The following is a 23,384-nucleotide window of genomic DNA, read 5'->3' on the forward strand; positions in this document are numbered from 1 at the left end:
GTTGGGGGTACATCTACCATTGGACATGTGCTCAGGAGGCTGACACATGACAATCAAACATTAAAATGTAGCCTTGCCTAATAACTGACATCCAAATCAGGCTGGAAAAGAAGCAACATCTCTAGGGAGTTTGTGAAAATCTGAAAAACCAAGAACAACCACACACCATCCTTCACAAAAACCCTTACTCTGATACTTAAGCAATGGACCACATCGATGATGGGCATCCATTCTATACATTGCGGCAAAAAAAATACAGACCACCAAGTGAAAATGCAGAAGATGACCAGGAGCCACAGAAGGAATATAACAATGGCCTAGTAAAGTTCTGTAAATGGATTTGCCTCACATACATTAAACTCTAACATCTACTTCAAATATTTCAAAATACAAACTCCGTCAACAATTGGTGATCTCCTCCATGACACTTGAGTGGACATGGTAAACAATGTCCTTCCTTCCAGGCTATAAAGAAAAAGAGATGAACGATGTTTTTCCTTAAACTGAAGACATCTATGATGTCTAACATCTTCGTAAAAAATTACATGAATAAGTTCTCTCTCTTGTATTATTAGTTCTTTGCTACTTCCTGACATGATGGTGATATGTAAAGGGTTTAAAATATTTACAGGTCTAGAGACATAGCTGAGTAGTGAAGACAAGTTTATTGCCATAACTAAGGCCAGGTTTTTGGCAATTTTCTGTAATTCTTGCTACAAGAAGATTCAAGGGTCTAATTTTGGAAATAAGCAGTCACATGCACATACACAGACAGACAGAATGGCATCACATAATAAGATTTAACAGTGGCTTAGATTTGGCTCAGTATTTAGGAACACTGACTGGTCTTCCAGAGGACCTGGGTTCAAATCCTAATACCCCATGGCAACTCTCAACTGTCTGTACCTCCAGGATTTGACACCTTCACACGGACATATATGCAGGCAAAACACCAATGCACACAAAAATAAATAGAAATCGAAAACTGAAACAAATTTTTTTTTTTTTTGGTTTTTTTTGAGACAGGCTTTCTCTGTGTAGCCCTGGCTGTCCTGGAACTCACTCTGTAGACCAGGCTGGCCTCGAACTCAGAAATCCACCTGCCTCTGCCTCCCAAGTGCTGGGATTAAAGGCGTGCACCACCACTGCCCAGCTAAAGGTTGTACTCTTGTATAAAGATACCACGAGATGTCAACAGTACCACATTGACTATGTTAACGGAGTTTCTCTGCATGGTAGCTAAGACCTACTGCTGTATGCAAAAGCTTTAGCACATTGCTTATTCAGGCAAATGGATGGAACTTGAGAATATCATCCTGAGTGAGGTAACCCAGCCCCCAAAGGACATGCGTGGTATGTACTCATAAGTGGAGATTAGCCATTAAATACAGGTACCACGTTACACTCTATAGACCCAAAGAAGATAAATAATTAGGAAGCCCCAGGTGAGGAAGCTTGAATCTCACAAGGGAGAAAAAAATAGTCACAAGAGACAGATGGAAGGAGGGAACTGGGGTGGGAGGAGGAGGATGGGGAGGGGACTAGGGGATTCAGGATCAAGTGTGGGGAAGGACAGGAGAGATGGCTAGATGACCATGAAAATGAATGGAAACCTTCAACTGATGGGGTTGAGGAAGTGGGGGGCAACTTTAGGACTGGATAGAGACCTGAGATTAGAGAGGCTCCCAAGAATCAATGGGCGTCACCTTAGCTGTGACTCACTACATTGGGGATATGGAACCTGAAGTGGCTGCCTCCTGTAGCAAGGCAGAAACTGCAGCTGAGAGATAGAGACACCAACCTACCCACAAAAATTTATCCTTTCTACACGTAATGTGGGCACAGGGGCGGGAGCAGAGACTGAGGGAATGGCCAAACAATAAGTGGCCCAACTTGAAACACAGCCCATGTGCAATCACCGGTCCTGAACAGTATTAATGATACTCTGTTATGCTTGCAGACGGGAGTCTAGCATGGCTGTCTTCTGAGAGGCTCCAGACAGGAGCTGACTCAGACAGATGCAGACACCTGCAGGCAAACAATGAATGGTGCTTGAGGACTCTTATGGAAAAACAGGAGGAAGAATTATAGCCTCGAAGGGGATAAGAAGCCCTCAGAAATACTAACAGTATCAACTAACATGGACCCTTGGGGCTCTCAGAGAATGAACCACTAACCAAAGGACATACGTGGGCTGGAACTGGGACTCCATGCTCACATGTATCAGATATGCAGCTCGAATATCACGTGGGTTGTGAACAACTGAGCGGGGCGGGGCTTGAGAATGGGGCTATTCCAAAAGTTGTTGCCCGGAGCTGGGCTGTCTTGTCTGCACTCAGTGGGAGCAGAAGCACAGAGATTTGAAGTGCCAGGGTCGGGGGCATATCGAGTGTGACCCTATCTGCTCAGAGGAGAAGGGGAAGCGGGGAATGATTGTGTGTGGGGGGTTACCGGGAGGGGGCAGTGAGTGGGATATATAGTAAATAAGTTAAGAAAAAACTGAAATTAAAAAAAAATTCTTGAAATCTAAAGTAGATCTCAAGCAGTTCAGACCAGGGACAGTGGGCCTGGAGTAGCCATTAAATACAGGTACTTATCTATTGGTCTGCCTTGGCTATATGGCATAACACCAGAGACTGAGATGTTTACCCAAGTGAAATCTAACCTCTCCTAGTTCTGGAGTCTGAAGCCCAATGTAGGGCACTGGTGATCTGGCTTTTCTGAAGGTGTCTTTCCTTTGCTTGTAGACAGCCACCCTCTCACAGGTTCCCTCACAATCTTTGTGCTTCAACCTTGCTGATGACCCCTGATTAAAAGAACAGCAGTGTTACTAGAGCAGGGCCACACCTTTACCTTCTTACCTCCCTAAAGGCTTGGCCTCCAGATACAGCCATGTGCTGGGAGGTTTGGACTGTGGACACACAAGTTGGGGAATGGGAGAGCAGTTTAAGCCATGCTCCTGTCTCTTCTCTATAGCACATGAGGTGGACATAAAAGGCATTTTGTAGACAAGATATTGAGGTGCGGAGGCTGAAGAGATGGCTCAGCAGTGAAGAACTCTTCTTGCTCTTCCAAAGGACCTGAATCTATCTGGTTCTCAGCACACTCATTGGGCAGTTCACAATTGTCTGTAAGTCCAGGTAGCCTCTGAGGCCACACACATATACACACATAGGACATATACTTACGTGGAGATATGCATATGAATAAAAACAAAATATTTCAAAAAAGATGTTGAGCTGGGCAGTGAGGCCTCCAATACCCCCTCTCCTACTCCATCTTTTGGGTCCTGACATGGGGTTTAATATTAAAGTAGAAAGCGAGTGTTGCATGTGACTAAGCAGTCCTGTCAAGGTGTGGTCCTGTTCATCACTGGCCCGTCATTTCTCTCTCTCTCTCTCTCTCTCTCTCTCTCTCTCTCTCTCTCTCTCTCTTTCTCTCTCCCTCCCTCCCTCCCTCCCTCCCTCTCTCCTTCTCTCCTCTCTCCCTCTCTCTCTTTCTTTCTTTTATGAGACAGGGTTTCCTTTGTATCCCTGGAATTTGTTCCAGGTTGTTCTGGAATTAGTTCTGTGGACCAGACTGTCCTCAAAGTGAGTGATCTGCTGTCTCTGCTTCATGGTGCTAGAATTAAAGGCATGTGCCATCACACGCCACTAAACTAGCCCATCACTTCAAACCCAGTCTCTCCTGCAAGGAGGTCTGATCGGTCAGAACTATGTGATACTGATTTCCGCTCTGAGGAATGACAGACTTTTTTCTTCTCCAAGCACGAGATTCCTGGGACAATTCCAGTTTCAGCCATCCTAGGAAGCTATCCTCAGCCTTCAGGTGCTGGTCACAGGGGAATCCCTGGTCACCCACAGCCCTTCTTCCTCTCTGTGGACAGAACTCTGAGTCCTAAAAGGGTAAGAAGATGCATCCCCTATGTGTTCACAGAGAGGCAAAGACAAAAAGCCTGGGGACTGTTGAACAAGGGTGAATTCAGTGGCTTATCTTTTATGGGATGATCCTGAGGTTAGAACAGGCTAGAGTACAGAAAGGAAGAGCTGAGGAGGGTGTCCACATCCCCTCCCCCTAGCAGACATTTCCTACTTATGATGTCCAACTTACAACCTTCCATGTGACTACCATGCTTTCACAGAAAGCCAGTGAAGTCATCCATACTTTGATCAAGCCTTGACTCTTCTATAGGCTGGCACTGCATGGCCAGATTTTTAGAGACAAGGTTTCTTTCTGCAGCTCTGGCTGTTCAGAAATTCTCTCTGTAGATCAAGTTGGCCTCAAACTCAAAGAGATCCCTCTGCCTATGCTATACCATGTCTGGCTTCAATCCTCGTTCTTGCTGGTGGACAGAGACCTTACCACTTCTCCATCTTATATTGTTGCTGAGAGTATTTCAGGTTTAACTAGAATTTGATTTCCTTGATCAAGAATTCTAGGAAAGTTACTCAGTGCCACTTCTAGGAACCCAAGGTCAGGATATCCTTGCTAACTTATCTCAGCCTGTTTGTGCTGGAAACCGCTCCTCTCCGCCCCGCCCCCAACTGCTTATCTTAGCTTCTAGTAGAGACTGCTTGCTTCTGTGAGGATCCCACTTTGGTTGCCCGATGTAAAAATCTGGCGCTAGGACACTCAGCGTTCTTGGCAGCTGAGCTCACTCTCCAGTATACGTATTGAAGAGCGACTGAAGGGTAGAGTTATCTTCCTATGAACCTCTGTATGTTAATCCTGATTTTTGCTGAAAAAAAAAACTCAACAATTTTGAAACAAACTTAAAGCAGGCATTTATTAAATATTAAATACTGACCAAGAGACAGACCTTGGTTAGTAAAATTCCTCTGGAATTTGCCAGCTTGAACGGCCTCAGTCACGAGTTACAGGGGTTTACTTCGCTAAATTCAACTAGGCCACCATACTTTCCCATGAGCCTTTGTTATTTCCAGAGAACTACAATTCCCAGCATTCCAGGAAGTTGCGTAGTTCCCGGGCCGAGGAGGCTTCCAGATTAATTCTGAGAATTACAGATGCAAGCTCTCCACCTTGATTTCAGGAGAAAGAAGGGGAAGTTCGTACTGGGTGCTCTGAGGCACACTCAGGCAAGGTCTGAAGTCGCGGCATGGTGAGCATAGGGTCACTGCCAACATCGGGGAGGAGCAGGCGCCTGAGCCTGGGGAGCTGGTGTGGTGGGTTCTCTCTGGGATTGGGTGGTAAGTGGTGGCCAGATGTGGCCACCTGTGGGGTCTCTTTTAGTTCTAGTCATTCCGTGGTGGGCTCTGAATAACTTCACTATCAGGGCTGCTTCTGCGCCAGGCATTTGGAGCAGAAGCTTGTGTTCAGGAACATCCTTGGCAAGATGCCAAACTCGAAGAGCTCTGGTTTCTCTTAGTATCTTCTACAGTTTATACCTTTAGCATTTAACTTTTGGTTGTAAGATCCATTTGGAGTTCGTTTTGTGGAGGTTGTAAAAGGCGTCTCATGCGTTGGGTAGCACTCCAATATTAAGCTGTGGTGTAGAAGAGCAGGATTTATGATGTAAAGGAATTGCAGTGCTTAGGAGAGAGTAAGTCACACCACATGGAATTTAGATGAGGGAGGATGCTCTCTAAAACACCCCACAGATGACTACTGTGCTGACCCTGCTTGTTAGAGACAGGATGCTCGGATACACATGTTTGTTCACCAGGATTGTTCAGAAACATGGCTGAAGAGCAGAACGGAGGAGACAAACCAGATTTACAACCAGCCACTAGGCCATTCCCATTGATAAGTTATTTGTTCTCTGCTGCTCAAATGAGCCAGTTCAAGCCAGAGTAGATTATATTAAGTGCCAGTTGGGAAGCTGCTCTTGGGCAATTGTGTTCACTGGCCCCAAGAACCGAGGTCAGGGATGTCACCAAGGTGAGAGAGGGAGGCAGGAACGGGGAAGAGAAAGGGAAAGCAGAGAGAGGAGAGAGGAAGAAAAGGAAGAGGAGGAGGAGGATGGAGAGAAGCAGGAAGAAGAGAGAGACAGAGACTGGATTGAATCAGTCAGTGTGGAGAGGAGTTTTGAGCCGGGACAGCTGAGTTGAGCAGCCAGCAAGAGTTCAGGAAGAACTAGGAAAGGTCAGCTTATTCAGCAATAGATCTCTGAGGCTGGGATTGTACAGAGACTAGAAATCTTCAGGACTAGGCTAGGTAAACAGGCTGAGTCAGTAAGCCACAGAGACAGTTACGTCAGGTGAATGCAAGCTGCTTTTACAGAGCTCCTTCTCTAAGTATGCTTGAGAAATATGCAAGAAATATGCTTGAAAAAGCTGGTAATGGTCTGGGGCCAGGACCTGTGGGGAGAGGTGGCTTCAGATCCTGAGAACCCAACTCTTGCCATGATATGAGTCTGTGGTTATCAGTCCCAAGTCCACTGTAGGCTTGTTCAGTAATGTTTCTGAGATACCCCCTGTTCCCTGTGAACAGCATGGATTTGTTAGACTCCTCCTGAGTTTGTCCCATTGCATGATAGCTTCGCTGACTTCATAGACGGCTCCCATTTCTTTCCATGTTTCTATAAGTAGTATACAAGATGATATTCTTATTAAGCTTACCACATGAGGCGTAGCTTGTGTGAGACCTCTGTTGCAGGATATTTGATCATACTGTGAACCCGAGTGTAAACATGATTAAATAAAATCAACTATAGGTCAAGAGGTGGAGCAAGCAACTAGCTGACAGGAAGGGAACCTAGGATTAGTAAGAAAAAAGCCGTAGAGAGTAAGAGGGAATTGGGAGCTTAGACACAGAGATGGACAGGAAGATGCAGGTAGGGACATTCAGTCTGGAGGAGGTGATCTGAGAAGGTGTGGCAGAAAGAGATTCCTTCTGGGACTTCAGCTGAAGAGGAAGATCAACAGGTGCTTTCTCTGCATCTCTGAGCTAGCAGGCTTGCAGTCCAGCATCTGGCTCCTGAGTCTTACTTGGTAAAAATGAATGATTTAGATTTTATTAAAAACAACAGACCTCTGCACTGCAGCTTTTTTTCTTTTCTTCCTACTACTTTCCCTATCTTTCTCATCCACTTGGACTTTTCTTTTCTTTTCTTTCTTTCTTTCTTTCTTTCTTTCTTTCTTTCTTTCTTTCTTTCTTTCTTTTTTTTTTTTTTTTGGTTTTTCGAGACAGGGTTTCTCTGTGTAGCCCTGGCTGTCCTGGAACTCACTCTGTAGACCAGGCTGGCCTCGAACTCAGAAATCCACCTGCCTCTGCCTCCCAAGTGCTGGGATTAAAGGCGTGCGCCACCACCGCCCGGCTCCACTCGGACTTTTGACTAAGACCCTGTCACTCTAGAATGCTGGTGTATTTACTTCTGTGAAAATCTTTGCTATGTGTATCTCACATCTGCCTGTGTTTAGACTTGCAGTCTGCAGTCTGTGTTTACATAGTTCTTGGCATAACCTGGGGTCTGAATCTAAAAGAGACTTAAGGGATATACCATAAGTGGAATGCAAAATCTCTTCTAGGGTGACTCCTCTTTGAGACCAATCAAGAGCCAAAGGTATGGTGTTCTTAAAGAGATTTATTTAATTAATCTTTATTATTTCATAGTGATTTCTCCTTGGGATTGCATATTGATTATAGAAAGTTACATCTTCAGCCCTTTACAAAACTGTTTCTGAGACAAGCTGTGTTGACTCAGGTCACCTTGATCCGTGTCTGTTGCTCCCCAGGGCAATGACCGTGTTTTTCTCCTGATTAAACTTCCCAAATTCTTTAATTAAAAGGCTGTCTCACAACAGAGTTTTAAAATTACACATTTGAGTTATGTAAGTAAGTGTCCATTGCAGCAGCAGGAAAAGTATTTGTAGGTGGAACATGGCTTCCACTTTCAGACCAGAACAGGTGGAACAGTTTAAAGTGTACACTGCAGGGCGAAGCAGGGTAGGCAATGTGCAGATCACAGACTAAAGTTTAAGGGAGTCAGCTGTAGGGATTGTGGTTCTGAAGTAGAACCTGATTCAGGCAGAGTGAGTGATTTTGTCATTTCCCAGCATGCATCAGTTCATGCATTTGAATAAAAATCAGACCAGCTCGGTGGGTGTGCAGTTTGTGAAGGTTAGCTTGAGCCAGTGAATATTAAATTTCCAATTACTGGTCTGCCCTATGCAGATGTGCAATCCTCATTGACATTGTTAGCTCAGAGATTCCAGACAGGGGCTATTGGCTGTAGCCAGTACAGATCTGAGCAGCTCACATTGTACATAGGGCCAGGGTCAAACAGTATCTTACTAATGCCCTTCTCTCTACCAGAGAAGGGTCTGCTCTTTTTCAAAGTCAGTATACCTATCCGGTTTTCAATTATAGTTATGTTTTTTTTTTTTTTAAAGTCAATTGTTACTATTACTATTTAGGTTTCATTTTCTTTATGCATCACTGCTTTGATCTGATGCTTGTTTCTATTCTCCAATGTTTCCCATTCACTAAGAATTTTATTCCTTTTTTCTCAAGGACTTTCGTATTTCTTTATAGCAAGGCCTCATGTAGCTTAGTCTTCCTCATGCTGTGTTCCTAAGACTTTCTTTGAACCCCTAATCCTGGTTCTACTGCCCAGTGCTTAGAAGACAGTCCTGCAGCTCTTCCAGGCTGGGCCCTGACTGATCAATGAGAAGGAAAAACACCACCGAGTGAGTGTCCTCCCTTCTCCCTGGATCTTGCAGGGGGTTGCAGACAAAGAGGGACCTGTGTAAGAATTGAGTTGAGTGAGGAGCACTGAAGCTGGTGTGTTCACAGCACAGGAATGGACTGGGAGGAAGGAAGGTGAGAGAGAGTTGACTAAAAGCCTAAACTGGCCATTTTCACAGAGAAGGCACTCAAGATTCTGGCTGAGGCACTGAAGTTATTTCCAGACCCCAAATTTGTGTGTAAGCAATAAAGTCTGGAGAAGCCGATGTAGCTGTGCCTAATAGGAATGTAATTTTTTCCGTCTGAAAATGGACAACCTGAGAGGAAGGTGTGAGTAGCTCTTGGTGTGCTCTAATTCACATGTCTAGTCCATGAAGAATATGGGGCCATAAAGCCTTTGAAATTGTAGCCGCTTGTGGTCATGGACGAACTGGGTTCACCTGAAATGGGGGCTGGAAACGGAAAAAAGCAATGGAGAGGCGAGAGAAGCATGAAGCCTAGAAAAAGTTTTCGGATCAAGGCTCAAAGTTTAACATTCAGCACTTGTATATATAGGGGAAGCCCATCGAACCCATCTTTTATTTCAGATTATGTTGCAAGGCAAGCTCAGCGGGCAGTCTATTCGAAGTTCCTGTAGGAAGTTGTACCGGCAGCCAAGGTGGATAACTCCACCTCGGTCCTATTACTAGGTCTATTGTGGTAAACAAGGTCTTTCTGGCCTGCTCAAGGCTGGGGGAGGGTACAGAAATAACTTTTGAGATTATATGTAAACCATGTCCACCTTCTCATTCCTCCTCAGTGTTAAGTCTCAAACCATGGACAACGGTCTCAGATGCCTAACTAACAAATCAAAGCAGACCTTGCTTCTGGGTTCTCCCAGCATCCCTGAGTTCCTACTTATTACTGGGTGTTGCTGGACTATCTTGCCTTGTAGTCCAGTGTTTTGTTGGTCCTTCTCCAAGCTCTCTTTCCTCATGCAATCCAACTGTTTTGGTTCCCTGGCCATTTTTATTTACCATTTATTCTCCTGGCCTCTAGGTCTGGCTTCCTTCCCTGCTACCTCTCCTCACATGGCTCATAGTCATGGCCATTCTTTGTTCTCCCAGATGTCCCTGTGTCTGGCTGCGCTCTCCCTTTTATCTATAAGGAATGTTCTGCTGCTTCACACCAAGGAGCAGCCTTGTCCTTACCTTTTTATTTGTTTTTTTCATTCACCTTCACTAACTACTCTGCTTTCAAATTCATGGCCACCTTTTGCTTTAATTGTTGTTACTGAGATTCACTAAAGGTTTCCTGCAGGACTTCCCAGTTAGGAGGTAGAGATTGCTGCAGTGGGCAGTGTGTGTGCAATGGAATGTGCACACATACGACCCTGTGCTTTAGAAGAGGAACAGGAAGTGCTCCGTGAGACTGGAAAATTGTACTAAAATGCAAATTTCCCAGACCAGGGATCTGTCTGATCCTAGGGTAGAAGGACAGAGCTGGAGTGCCTCAGCTGTCTAAGTCCTTTGATCTCTGCTTCCTCCAGTAGAGGTGCTGCTGCTGCCCTATGGCCCAGCAGGGTTGTCCAAGCTAAATAGGAACTCTTAGCAGGCCTAGCAATCAGGAGCACCAGTTGGAGGCAGTGAATGTTCTTTCTAGGATTCTCCTCTTGTGCAGTTGTAGGAAGCTGTGAAGAAGACCTTAAGCCATGCCAGGGTGACTGTGGAGCCCATTGTCCTCAGGCCAGTAGGAGTCATTCTACTGAGCTATCAGAATCTGATCTGCTGAGGCTGAGGACGACTGGGGATCAGCTTGTGGTTCTGTTGGTCCATGTGGTGACCTGGGCAGAGGCCTTTGACCTTGGAACCTCCCTGTGTGTGGATCCCCTGGGAGGAGGAAAACTGAAACATAAGGGAAATAATGTTCAAAGGCATAGAAAGAGGAGTTTAGTATGAGTTTACTGACACAGAATACATTGCTATGGTCACAAAGACCCTATCCTACCAAATATGGTTTAATTGAGAAGATAAAAAGTGAAAATAAAACATGGTCCAGAGTTGAGCAATTCAGAGAATTGTATATTCGCATGAAAAATAAACTTGGATAGAAGTAGGTTGCGATTTAGCGCAGATACCAACCGAAATTAATTAAATTATTAATTATTAATTGCATTTTTATAGTTGATATAAAATTGCACATATTTAGTATATGAATGCTGATCCATTTAGACACTGTAGCTACACCCATGGAAGCTCATTACCACAAACAACACAGTAAACCATGTTCTCCACACAGTCTCATGCTATCCAAGTTTATGTGTGCCTGCTGTCTACAGGGTTCTCATAAAAATGACAGAATTGGTATGGATCTAAGAAATCTTCTCAGAAGATTTTTATGTACTTGAAATTAGTTTTGCCAGGCAGTGGTGGCGCACGTCTTTAATCCCAGCACTTGGGAGGCAGAGACAGGTAGATTTCTGAGTTTGAGGCCAGCCTGGTCTACAGAATGAGTTCCAGGACAGCCAAGGCTATACAGAGAAACCCTGAATCGAAAAACCAAAAAAAAAAAAAAAAAAAAAAAAAAAAAGAAAGAAAGAAAGAAAGAAAAAGAGAAAAAAAAAAGAAATTAGTTTTAAGAAGTATCAGAATTCTTATGCTCATTGTAGTAATATTTATGGTGTCCTAAATTTTAAAATCACCTAAATGCTCATCCATTGAGAACAAAGCTGGATAGCTAGGAGGACACTGTGCTAAAGACATGAAGATAATAGCAATGGTTAAAGTACTATACACTTCTAAAGGACCCCAAAGAGACCAGAGCATGGGGGTGAAGTGTCAAGGCCTATACCTGCGTGACTTCTACATTCAGTGAGCTGTGTGGACGGTTTCCTCAGCAATGTGGCCTTGCTGCCATTTTCAGAGAGCAACCTTCCGTCCTAGCATGAGTCTGAGTTGTTGAGGACTCTCCATGGGTCATCTTTGGCAACAACTCAGTGAAGTGTAACCCACCACTGAAGCCCTGCCTTTCTACACAGGATGGCTGGTTCAGATTCTGTAATTTCCATTACCAGGAGTGCTCACTAAGCTCACCTTCATAGATTCCAGGAAGTTACCAGTGCTGTAGGGATCTACCTCAACTCCCCAATGCTCCCAGCTTCCTGCTCTTCCTCCCTGCACTGCACTTTCTCCACTTACCCACCTGATCCCTCCTACTCCTGTGCCCATTCAACACCAGTCCACCCTCAGAATCTTTTCTTGTTCTCCTTCCCAGAGAGATCCATGTTTCCCCCTATAGCCCTCCTCTTTCCCTGTCTGCCCCTGGACTGTGGACTATAGCTGACTTATCATTCACCTAAGAGTTACTATAGATTTATAAGTGAATGCATGCCATATTTGTATTTCGGAGTTTTGATTACCCTGTTTATTAATGGTGTTCTTTTTCCTAGTTACATCTCTTACCTGTAAATGTCTTATTGTCATTTTTTAACAGCTGAGTATCTCTATGGTGTAAGTGTACCACATTTTCTTTATCCATTCTTCAGTTGAGAACAATCTAGCTCATTTCAAGTTTCTATCCAGCTGCAATGAACATAGGGAGCAGGCGTCCTTCCAGAAGATGGAGCGTTTTTTTTTTAAGGTATATGGCCAAGCTGGGTCTTGAAATAGCCCAATTCCAACTTTTCTGAGGAAACACAGTATTGATTTCCATAGTGTCTGTATTAGTTTGCCCTTCCACCAACAATGTCAGAGTGTCCCCCTTGCTCCACATCCTTGCCAGCATGGGCTGTCACTTGTATTATTGACCTTAGCTATTCTGACATGTGTAAAAAGAAATCACAAAGTAGTTTTCATTTGCATTTCTGTGATAGCTAATGATGTTCAACATTTCTTAAATGTTGAACATCATTAGCTATGTGAGTTTCCTCTTTTGAGAATTCTGTTTAGCTCTGTACTCCATTTTAAAATAGAATTGTTTGTTCTTTGAAAATCTAGTTTCTTGAGTTCATTATACATTTTGTATAGTAGGCCTCTATCTGTATAATATACACAGTTGGTAAACAACTTTTCCCATTCTTTAGGCTATCTTGTCCCTTTGTCCAGTTGGCTGTGCTTTTTGCCTTAGAGAAGGTTTCAGAATCGTGAGGTCCCATATATTAACTGTTGGTCTTAGAGCCTGAGCCACTGTTACTCTGTTTAGAAGGTTGTCTCCTGTGCCAGCACCTTCAGGGCTGTTCTCCACATTCTCTTCTATCAGTTTCACTGGATCTGGTTTATTTTGGGGTCTTCCATCCACTTGGTCTTGCGTTTTTTTTCAGGGTAATGAATATGAATTTATTTGCATTCTTCTTTATGTAGAGAACCAGCACCATTCTTTGAAGGTACTGTCTTTGTTCCATTGTATGTTTGTGAATTCCTTAATCAAAAATCAGGTCCATATGTGGGTGGAATTATGTCTGGGTTTTCAATTTGATTCCATTGATCAACATGTCTATTTTTATGCCAATGCCATGCAGTTCTTTTATTGTTCAGGATTATCTTAGCTATCCTGCGTTTTGTTATTCCATATGAAGTGTTGGAATTGTTCTTTCAAGGTCTGTAAACAATTCTGTTGTAATTTTGGTAGGGACTAATTTGAATTTGTAGATTGGGTTTTGTAGGATGGCCATTTTTACTGTGTTATTAATCCAACTGTTCCATGAGCATGAGAGTTTTTTTTTTTTTTTTAACATTTTCTGATAGATTCTTCAATTCCTTTTTCAAAGACTTGAAGTTTGTACAGTACAAGCCTTTCACTTTTTTTTTTTTTTTGGAGGTGGGTTAGTCTAATATATTTTACATTATTTGAGGCTACTGTGAAGGATGTTACCTGATTTCTTTTTCAGTCCATTTGTCATGTTTATATAGGAAGGCTGTGTGTTTTGCTTTCTTTTTTTTTTTTAAGTTAATCTTCTATCCAGCCACTTTCCTGAAAGTGTTTATTAGCTGTAGGAGTTTGATAGTGGAATTTTCAGGGTCACTTATGTATACTGCCATATCATTTGCCAATTAGGATACTTTGAGTTCTTCCTTTCCAAATTATATCCCCTTGATCTCTTTCAGTTGTCTTATTGCTCTAGCTAGAACTTCAAGTACTGTATTCAGTATATAGAGTGAGATTGGACAACTTTGTCTTGTTCCGGAGTTTACTGTAATTATTTGAGTTTCTCTCCGTTTAATTTGATTTTGGCTGTAAGCTTCCTGTAAATGTATTCATATGTTTATATCTCTAATTTCTCCAAGAGTTTTATCATGTATTGGTGCTAGATTTTATGAAAGAACTGTTTGGAGTCTAATGAGATGTGTGGTTGGTGTTCATTGTTTCATTTGGTGTGTGTGTTTATTTATATTGTGGATTATATTTACTAATTTTCATATATTGAACCATCTCTGCATCTTTGGGATGAGACCTATTCTAACAATGTAGGTGATCTTTTTGATCTGTTCTTTGATTCAGTTTACAAGTATTTTATTGAGTAGTTTTGCTTCTGTTTTCATGTGGGAAATTGGTTCCTACTCTTTTTTTGTTGCATCTTAGTGTGCTTTGGATATCAGGGTAACTGTGGCTTCATAAAATGAATTGGGTAATGTTCCTTGATTTTGTAAAATAATTTGGCAGTATTGGTGTTAAGTCATCTTCGAAAGTCTGGCTGAATTCTGCACTAAAACTGTCCGATCCTAGTTTGTTTGTTTGTTTGTTTTTTTTGTTTTGTTTTGTTTTGCTTTTTTTTGTTAGGAATCTTGTACTGAATTCTTCTATTTCCCTTGGAGTTTTAGGTCCACTTAAGTTGTTTTTCTGATCTTGATTTAATTTTGGTGTGTGGTACCTATCAGGAAAACTATCCATTTCTTTTAGATTTCAATTGTGGAGTACAGGTTTCTAAAGTATGTCCTTATGATTCGGGATTTCCTCATTGTCTGCTATGTTCCCATTTTCATTTCTGGCTTTATTAGTTTGCATATTCTTGTTTAGGTAAAAGTGTTTGTCTATTTTGTTGATTTTTTTTTTCCTTGAAGAATCAACTCTGTGTTTTATTGATATTTTTTGTTTGTTTGTTTTGGTCTCTCTGTTTCTATTTTACTAATTTTGGCCCTCAGTTCAGTAGTTCCCTGTTGGTCCCTCCTTTAGGTGTGCTTTTTTCTTTCTGTTCTAGAGCTTTCAGATGTGCTGTTAAGTTGCTAGTAAGAGGTCTCTCCAGTGTTCTTATGTATACACTTACTGCTATCAACTGTATTCTTATCACAGCTTTCATTGTGTCTCATACATTGGGATATATTGTGTATTTATTTTCAGTAAATTTTATAAACTCCTTAATTTCTTTCTTGACCCATTTTGCATTCAGGAGAACATTTTTCAGTTTCCATGAGTTCTTAAGCTTTCATTGATGATAGACATCTTTAATCCATGGTGATCTGATAAGATGCAGAGGTTTGTTTTTTCTTCTAACCCTTTTCCTTCCTTCCTTCCTTCCTTTCTTCTTTTTCAATCTGTGGAGCCTTCCATTTTGTTTGAACATGCTATCAATTTTGGAGACAGTTCTATGAGTTGCTGAGAAGAAGGCATATTTCTTTGTGTTTGGGAAAACCTTTCTGTAAATATCACTTGTTTCCACTTTTTTTTTTTTTTAAACATCAGTAGCATTTCCCTGTTTAGTCTTTATCTGGAGGACTTGTCTGTTGGTGAAAGGGATATTGAATTCTCCCATTATCAGGGCAGATGGGGATGACCTGTTGTATCTACAGAAGGTATGGTCAGGGGGAGAGGAAACTGCTCACAAGAGGGAACCCTGATATTGGGTCTCAGGTAAGAGAGTGTTGGGGAAGGTCTAGAGGCATCCTACCTGATCCCCTACTAAACTTCTTAATAATGATCTCAGGGATCTTTTATTTATTTCTTTATTTGTTTAGGTTTTTGTTGTTAATCTGTTTAGGAATTTTCATTTATTGAATAAAAAGTATATAGTCTGGGCAAGTCACTCAGAAAATTATTCTTGGGGTTCACTTGACTTAAGATACCAACACCCAATCCACATTGGGAGGCCCTTAACCACCTGCTACTTAAGATCCAGGGGATGTGACCCCCTCTTCTCTGGTGCATCACCTGTACACTCATCAAAGACATCCTCTCTAACACATGTAAACATACACATAAAAACAGAAATAGACTTGTTTTCAGAAGGGCTTACGATTTATGTTTTATAAAGTAGTTAGTGTAAACACTGTTTCTTTAACAATCTGCTCCGTTGTTAACCATTTGTACGCTCTGAGAAAATCTCTCCATTTGGAATAGTCCTCCACTTCCAGTGCATTTCCTGTTATTGTCAATAGAGGAAGCAGAGTGCTCAGTATGAGAGCTGGCCAGTGATATTCTTGTATTTTGAGTTTTATATAATCTTACTATTCTTGTTTAAAGGACTAGGTCATATTTATAGGTCTGCCTTTGTGTCTTCTTTTATCATTGATGCCATGTATGTTGTGTAAGTTTTATTCATTAGAATCTAATTATATTGTTTCTCTAGAAAATGATAGACATTCTCCTATGTTTTCTGAAAATATACAATATTATATTATGAGTTTCTTGAGTTTTTGTTGCTTTGGGGACTTTCTGTGGAGAAAGACTTTTGGTTTCCACTGCTTAATTCTAAAGGCTCACCTCTCATTTCTTCACAAATCTGTGTTTTCCAGTTGTTGTAATCATCAATGTTTGGGGTTTTGCTATGTAAGTGATTGACATGGTTAAGACATTGGATTTGGGTCTTAAAAAGTTTCTCATATATTATTGTCTGTGTGTCCCCATTAGCTCCAGTTCTAACATCTTAGAGCCTACATCCAAGGGAGCCTTAATTGAGGCTGTGTCCCCATCAGAATGGCTGCGGGCTATGCCTGTGAGATTTTGTATTGATGGATGATTGATGTGGTAAGGTTTTTCCAGTGAGAGTGACCATATCCCTAAGCAAGTGGACCTGAGCTGTCAGTAACCAAGCAAGACAGCAAGCCTGGAACCAATGTTTGCCCATGGTTTTGCCTTCATTTTCAGTGTCAACTCAGTGTTGTTCCACCCTTGTATGACCTACAGAGTCAGAGCCCCAGGGAGGGAGAACACTGTGAGAGTTTACTGTCTGAAGCTGTGAGGATGAGGCCCCAGTTCCAGTTTAAGAGCAGAAGCTGTTGAGATACCTAAGTTCTGAGACACTGGGCATGGGAGAGCTATATCTATTGGGAATGGAAACAACCACATGGCCAGATGGATAAGAAATTCCAGGGATATGGTTATCTAAGCCCTTTGAAACTGAAGTCCTGTGTGTCTGAAACAGAGCTATAGGATTTATTGTTTCCCCTGCTGGGTTTCTTGCCTTGATGCAGTCTTCCCTCACTATGTATATAATTCTCTTCAGTAGAATATGAAGGGCTAGTCTCTGTCAGTGTATGTTGGAAAGATGTAACTTGTTTTTTGGTCTTACAAGATGTGACAAGAGATTGTCTTGAGTGCCAGAAGAGACTTTAGACATTTGAACAGTGTAGGGGCTGTTGCAGACTTTGAGGATCATTGAACTTAGAATAAATGCCTTTTCATCATGGATGACCATGAGCATATAGTGACCAGGGTCAGATTGTAGTTGGTTAAATCAAAAACCTCCCAGATAGGATGATGCCTCTGAACACTTGTCTCTCTATGGTGCCTTTCTTTGGGGGAGTTCATAGAGACTTTTGTAGGAGAAACATTTCTAGATGAAATTCCTTATGGGGTTGGAATTTGTCTATAGTCTCAACCCATTTCTTCTTCTTTGTGTCTACTGTGTTTCATTTGAAACTGATCCATCAGCTTCCTTCCACACTGTCACGAATTCACCATAATAGACTCTTTTCCTAAATCACATAAGGTACAGTAGAAGCAAGTGCTGTTCAATACTAAGCTATTTTTTCTAGCCTGATGTTGATGGTTTTTTATTTTAATTATTTCAAATTTTGTGTTTGTTTTTGAAGACAAAGTTTCTCTGTGTAGCCCTGCTGTCCTGAAAGTAGGTGTAGACCAGATAGGCCTTGAATCTGGAGACCATCTGCCTCTGGTTCCAGAGTACAGGGAATAGATGTGGGCCACCATGCCTGGCTTTTTTGTTTTTATATTATTGGCTGATGACCCTGGATTGTAGATTTTTGTACATGTCAAACACATGTTATTGTCCTGAGCTTTACCTACATCTTGAATTTTGGTGTTGCATGCAACTTTATTTATTTATTTATTTTTGGTTTTTCGAGACAGGGTTTCTCTGTGTATCTCTGGCTGTCCTGGAGCTCACTCTGTAGATCAGGCTGGCCTCAAACTCAGAAATCTGCCTGCCTCTGCCTCCCAAGTGCATGCTGGGATTAAAGGTGTGCGCCACCACAGCCTGGCTTGCATGCAACTTTAAAAATCACACTTCTTCCTTTGCCCAGGGCTGCGCTTCTGGCTTAGCTCTGAGATCACAGTCCTGCCAACCCTCCACTGCTACCTCTTTCTCCTGGCTAACTTTGCCAATCCACCATCAACCGCCCTGTCTTCTTTCTTTCTCCTGCCTGCCTTAGCTTCGTGAAAGAAAAACACTGGGCAGGTTTAGTAATTTAGAACTTCTCAGATAATACAAATGCTGGTTGAAGAATCTCCTGCTCTAACCTTATCAGCCAGCCTATTTCAGCCATCCACCAGTAGCTCCATTTCCAGCTACCCAAGATCTTACATGGTTGTTGCATGTCTCCTGTTCTAAACCCTGGCTGAAAGGACCTCCTCCTTCCCTGTGTCCCTTCTCTTCGTCCTGGGACCTAGAAGTCCCACCTTTCCTTTCGCCCAGCAATTGGCTTTCACCTTCTTTATTGACCAAATCAAGAACCAATTAGGGAACCAGATTTTAGTATCAGCTCCTTTCCCTACATTTTGAAATTCGGCAGAGAGTATATTCTGTTTTTCAGGATGGCATATATTCATTACATTAATGCTGCCTGAGCCTTCTGAGTCATGGAATTGCAGGTGCTTGACATTCTGTTCTGTTTGTTTTGAAAATTGAACTTGGAGTGATGGATAGTTGTGAGCCCCCATGTGAGCAGTTGCAATTGAGCCCACTTATTTGCAAGATCAGCAAGACCTCTTAACTGATGAGCCATCTTTCCTGCCTTAAGTTGCTTATTTATGATCTACTTTTACTTCGGTAATATTTTCATCTGTCCAGTTGTGACTGTTTAAACATGCACTCTCTTTTAGTAAGATGCTATTAATGTTACAGTGTAAACTTGGGCACTTTGCATTTCTGTAATATGAATACAGAACTAGAGTGAATGTATAATTCTTTGTAAGAACTTAATGAAAACCTTTGAGTTCTTACTGTCTTTTTTGTTTGTTTGATTTTTGCAGGGGAGTCAAGGTCTTAATATGTACCTCTGGCTTTCCTAGAACTCATTGCATAGACCTGGCTTGCATCCAACTCAATGAGATATACCTGTCTCTGCCTCCTGAGTGTTAGAACTAAAGGCATGAGCCAGTACACCCAGCTTGCTCATCATTATTTCTAGTTAGTAATGGTTCACAACAGTTTTATTTTCTCTCTCTCTCTCTCTCTTTCTGTTAATTGGCATTTCTCTTGCAAGGCTGTATCCTACTTAAAGGTTGCAGAAATGACAGAGGTGAAACTTACTATTTAATTTCCTTCTGAAATCACTTGGTGATGACATTATAACTTCTGTCCTAGGGAATAAATGAGGGAAGCACCAGAATTATATGAATATATTATAAGGGATGTATACATTTACAGTGTTATTAGTATCATGCTTTCTCTTGTACACATGGATGGGATATTTTAGGATGCTGTGAGCTATGATGATGTGCATGTGAACTTCACTCAGGAAGAATGGGTTTTGCTGGATCCTTCACAGAAGAGTCTCTACAAAGATGTGATGCTGGAGACCTACAGGAACCTCAGTGCCATAGGTAAGACAGTGAATTTTCTTTCACTTTTTAAAATAAAGGGAGAACTCTTTTAATTGATGTTTTTCTGTAATTACTTCTGTAATGAGGAAGAATGAGATGAATAAATCAGGCATAGTTCACTGAAGCAGGCACTTAAATTTTGCCATATTTCCAATAACATATCCTACATTTTCTGGTACTATATTTTAGGCTACAATTGGGAAGATCATAATACTGAAGAACATTGTCAAAGTTCTAGAAGATGTGGAAGGTAATTTTCATGTTCAAGCTGATATGACTATGCCTCTGAAGACTGAAATGTGTCCTGGAAGTTTTAAAGAACAGCAACAGTGTCAAAAAGCACTTTTTAAAAGTGTATGGATGATTATTAAATTCTCATCAAATCATGCACCTCAATATCAGATATCTGATTTGTGTTTGCCAGACATTTCTTAAAGAAGCAAGACACGGAAACAGTGCCTTAATAGATATCACTATTTGAATCATAGCACCATAAGAACTATGATGTAGCTGTGCCAATCTGTTTAGTCTTGTACCACTTAGATATTTCAGAAGGTATACACATTGAATAGGTGATAAGTATTTTATACACACACACAGACAGACACACAGACAGACAGATAAACACACACACGATGTGCACATAGTCCATAGTAAAGCTGGTGTTACTCATATACTTGTAGTAATGTTAGTAAATTTAGTGAGAAGGGCAGTTTATGAGAGTCAAGAAGGTTGTTGTGGAGATACCTCAATCCCTATACCATATATCCAAGAGAAACAAAAAGTCAACCTGTGTGAATGTAATGTGGAAACCTTTCATTTGTAATTCTTCTTTTCATAGTTATATCATATGTGACAATGTATACAAGAGATCCTAAGTGAGAAAACCTTAAGATCTGATTCCTCCTTACATTAGACCACATTGTAAAAATAAGTCATAGAGATAAAAAAGGTTACTCATGTAATGAATGTAGTAAAGCTTTCTCATGTGCCAATTATCTTTGCAGGCATGAAGGACGTCACACTGGAGAGGAACCTTCTGAATATACTAAAGGTGGTAAAGGCTTTGCATATTACAGTCATCCTCAATGGCATGAAAGAGTTCATACTGGCGAGAAACCCTACGAAGTTATTCAATATGGTGAAGACTTTGCCTATCACAGTAGTCTTCAAATATATAAAAGAATAGATATTGGAGAGAAACCTTATGAATGTAATCAGTGTGGTAAAGCATTTACATATCATAGTCAACTTCGAAGACATAAAAGGACACATACTGGGGAGAAGCCCTACAAATGTAATCAGTGTGGTAAAGCCTTTTCACAAAATGGCCATCTTGTAATACATAAAAGAACACATACTGGCGAGAAACCTTATGAATGCAATCAGTGTGGCAAAGCCTTTACAGATCAAAGTCAACTTCGAATACATGAAAGAGCACATACCGGGGAGAAACCCTACAAATGTAATCAGTGTGATAAAGCCTTTTTACAAAACATTAACCTCAGAATACATAAAAGAGCACATACTGGAGAGAAGCCCTACAAATGTAATCAGTGTGATAAAGCCTTTGCTCAAAATGGTCATCTCATAATACATAAAAGAACGCATACTGGAGAGAAACCCTATGAATGTACTCAGTGTGGTAAAGCCTTTGCAGATCAAAGTCAACTGCGAATACATAGAAGAATACATACTGGAGAGAAACCCTACAAATGTAACCAGTGTGATAAAGCCTTTGCACAACACAGTAATCTCCGAATACATAAAAGGACACATACTGGAGAGAAACCCTATGAATGTAATCAATGTGATAAAGCCTTTTTACAAAACATTAATCTCAAAATACATAAAAGAGCACATACTGGAGAGAAAAGTTATGAATGTAATCAATGTGGTAAAGCCTTTGCACGTTACTATCATCTTCAATGTCATGAACGAATTCATACTGAAGAGAAACCTTACAAATGTAATCAGTGTGATAAAGTCTTTTCACAATCACACAGTCTCCGAATACACGAAAGGACACATACTGGAGAGAAACCCTATGTGTGTAATCAATGTGGTAAAGCCTTTGCAGATAACAGTCACCTTCGAAGACATAAAAGAACGCATACTGGAGAGAAACCCTATGAATGTAATCAATGCGGTTCAGCCTTTTCACAAAACAGCTATCTCAGAATACATAAAAGAACACATACTGGAGAGAAGCACTTTGAATAAGCAATATGATAAAGCCTTTACATATAGCAGTAGTCTCAGAGATCATGAGAAAAGTCAGCCTACAGAGAAACCCCATTAATGTAGTGAGTGTGGTAGAGTTTTGTACTTCATTGTGTCTTTATATAAGAGGAAAACCTTCAGTGCATAATCAGTCTGTTAAAGGCTGCATATCCCAGTAGTATTTGAGGTCCTGAAAGAACTACTGAAGGGAGTCTATGACTATAAGGGATTTGGTCCGATGTTTAGCCAACACACATTCAGTTACACAGCATTTATCCTAGAGAAAAAGTGTAACACATGTCAACAGTCTCTTCAAGCATTATGTTGTCATTGTTTTGGTGGCACTTTTTTTTTTTCATTCATTTTTGTATGTTAAACCATCTCTATCTCTGGGATGAAGCCTACTTGAACATCATACAAGATCCTTTTGGTCTTTTCTTTTATTGAATTTGGAAGTATTTTATTTTTACATCTGTGCTCACATGGGAAATTGGTCTATAATACTCTTTTCATTGAATCTTTTTGTGTTCTGGGTATCAGAGTAACTGTGGCTTCATAAAATGAATTGGGTAATGTTCCCTTTTTCTGTTTTTTTAAAATTCTGTAAAGAATATTTACCTCCGAATAGGCAAATCTAGATGCTGAGATTTTGGTGAGTTTATTGTTAACATCTGCTCCTGTGTGTACTAAACCTTCAATTTCAGTTCCATTTGTTTGTATTTTCAGCTTTTGTCTTTTATCATTTCTAGCAGTTGGCTAAAAATACTCGTTTTTGATCTCTCCTGAATTTTTTTCTTTGATCTACAGAAGGTGTTCTGTCCTTGATCACGTGTAGACTGTGTTGTTTTTTAACAACAGGCATTAAATCTTTTAATTGCTATATGGGTGAGTTTCTTTGAGACTAATAGGATATGATCGAACTGAATTTGATTCTGGGGCCCTGTGGTAGGCCCCATAGGGTGTTTCTGAAGGCAAAGCTTTACCTTGCCTATCCCTTGTTGATCTGCATTCATTAGTCCAGTGCTGGCCTTTGCCACACCTTCTGTGTACTCCAGAAGGCTGGGGCCTTCCTTTTGAATTATCTCTGGAAAAACCATTCTTTCTTGGAATGCCTGGCCTACAATCCCTTGTCAAATGTCCCAGGCTTACCACAATGAGAACATCTGGCATTCGATGTTTCCTAAACTTTGAGAAATTACTTCTATCAGAGTAGCATCATAAATTTGAGACACAATATCACCCATATTCCTCTGTTGGTGCTAATCTTACTTGTAAAGGTCTAATCAGGGTTTTGCATTCTGAATTAGCATGTTCAAAAGCCAAAATTTACAATTAGCATTTTTTTCTGATTCCTAAATCTGATGCTATTCTATTTGTAGCTGAAGTTAAGTTTTGCAAATCATCAGAGAAGGCTTCTCTTGGGCCGTGTATAATTTTAGTAAACAACTCAGACATCTTTCCTGAACCTTGAACCTCATCCCAAGCATTTAAAGCTGCCAAATAACATAGTGCCACGATGTGATTATCAAATTCAAGCTGGC

The 23,384-nt window shown here is 41.0% G+C and overlaps 1 protein-coding gene across 7 annotated transcripts; it reads left to right on the plus strand.

Moving 5' to 3' along the window:
- The first annotated feature begins 4,958 nt into the window (after nt 1-4,958).
- Nucleotides 4,959-22,723, plus strand: LOC117708162 (uncharacterized). 7 transcript variants are annotated; one of them, XM_034501572.2, is made up of 4 exons: nt 4,961-5,119; nt 19,494-19,620; nt 19,810-19,870; nt 20,628-22,723. In XM_034501572.2, the coding sequence occupies exons 1-4, from the start codon at nt 5,117-5,119 to the stop codon at nt 21,841-21,843; spliced, it is 1,407 nt and encodes a 468-aa protein (XP_034357463.1). In that variant the 5' UTR covers nt 4,961-5,116; the 3' UTR covers nt 21,844-22,723. The 7 variants fall into 7 exon arrangements, with proteins under 7 accessions (XP_076789890.1, XP_034357463.1, XP_076789889.1 ...); XM_034501574.2 differs by having other exon boundaries at nt 4,964-5,119; nt 19,536-19,620; nt 20,628-21,991; XM_034501576.2 differs by having other exon boundaries at nt 4,968-5,101; nt 20,628-21,991.
- The last annotated feature ends 661 nt before the right edge of the window (nt 22,724-23,384 follow it).

This window comes from Arvicanthis niloticus, chromosome 5 (assembly GCF_011762505.2).
Source record: "Arvicanthis niloticus isolate mArvNil1 chromosome 5, mArvNil1.pat.X, whole genome shotgun sequence".
NCBI lineage: Eukaryota > Metazoa > Chordata > Mammalia > Rodentia > Muridae > Arvicanthis > Arvicanthis niloticus.

What these genes read in the sequence shown, in the direction of transcription:
- LOC117708162 (XM_034501572.2), top strand. An exon ending in CAGGAACCTCAGTGCCATAG is followed by an intron (nt 19,621 to 19,809) that starts GTAAGACAGTGA and finishes ACTATATTTTAG; the next exon opens with GCTACAATTGGGAAGATCAT. An exon ending in AGTTCTAGAAGATGTGGAAG is followed by an intron (nt 19,871 to 20,627) that starts GTAATTTTCATG and finishes TTATCTTTGCAG; the next exon opens with GCATGAAGGACGTCACACTG.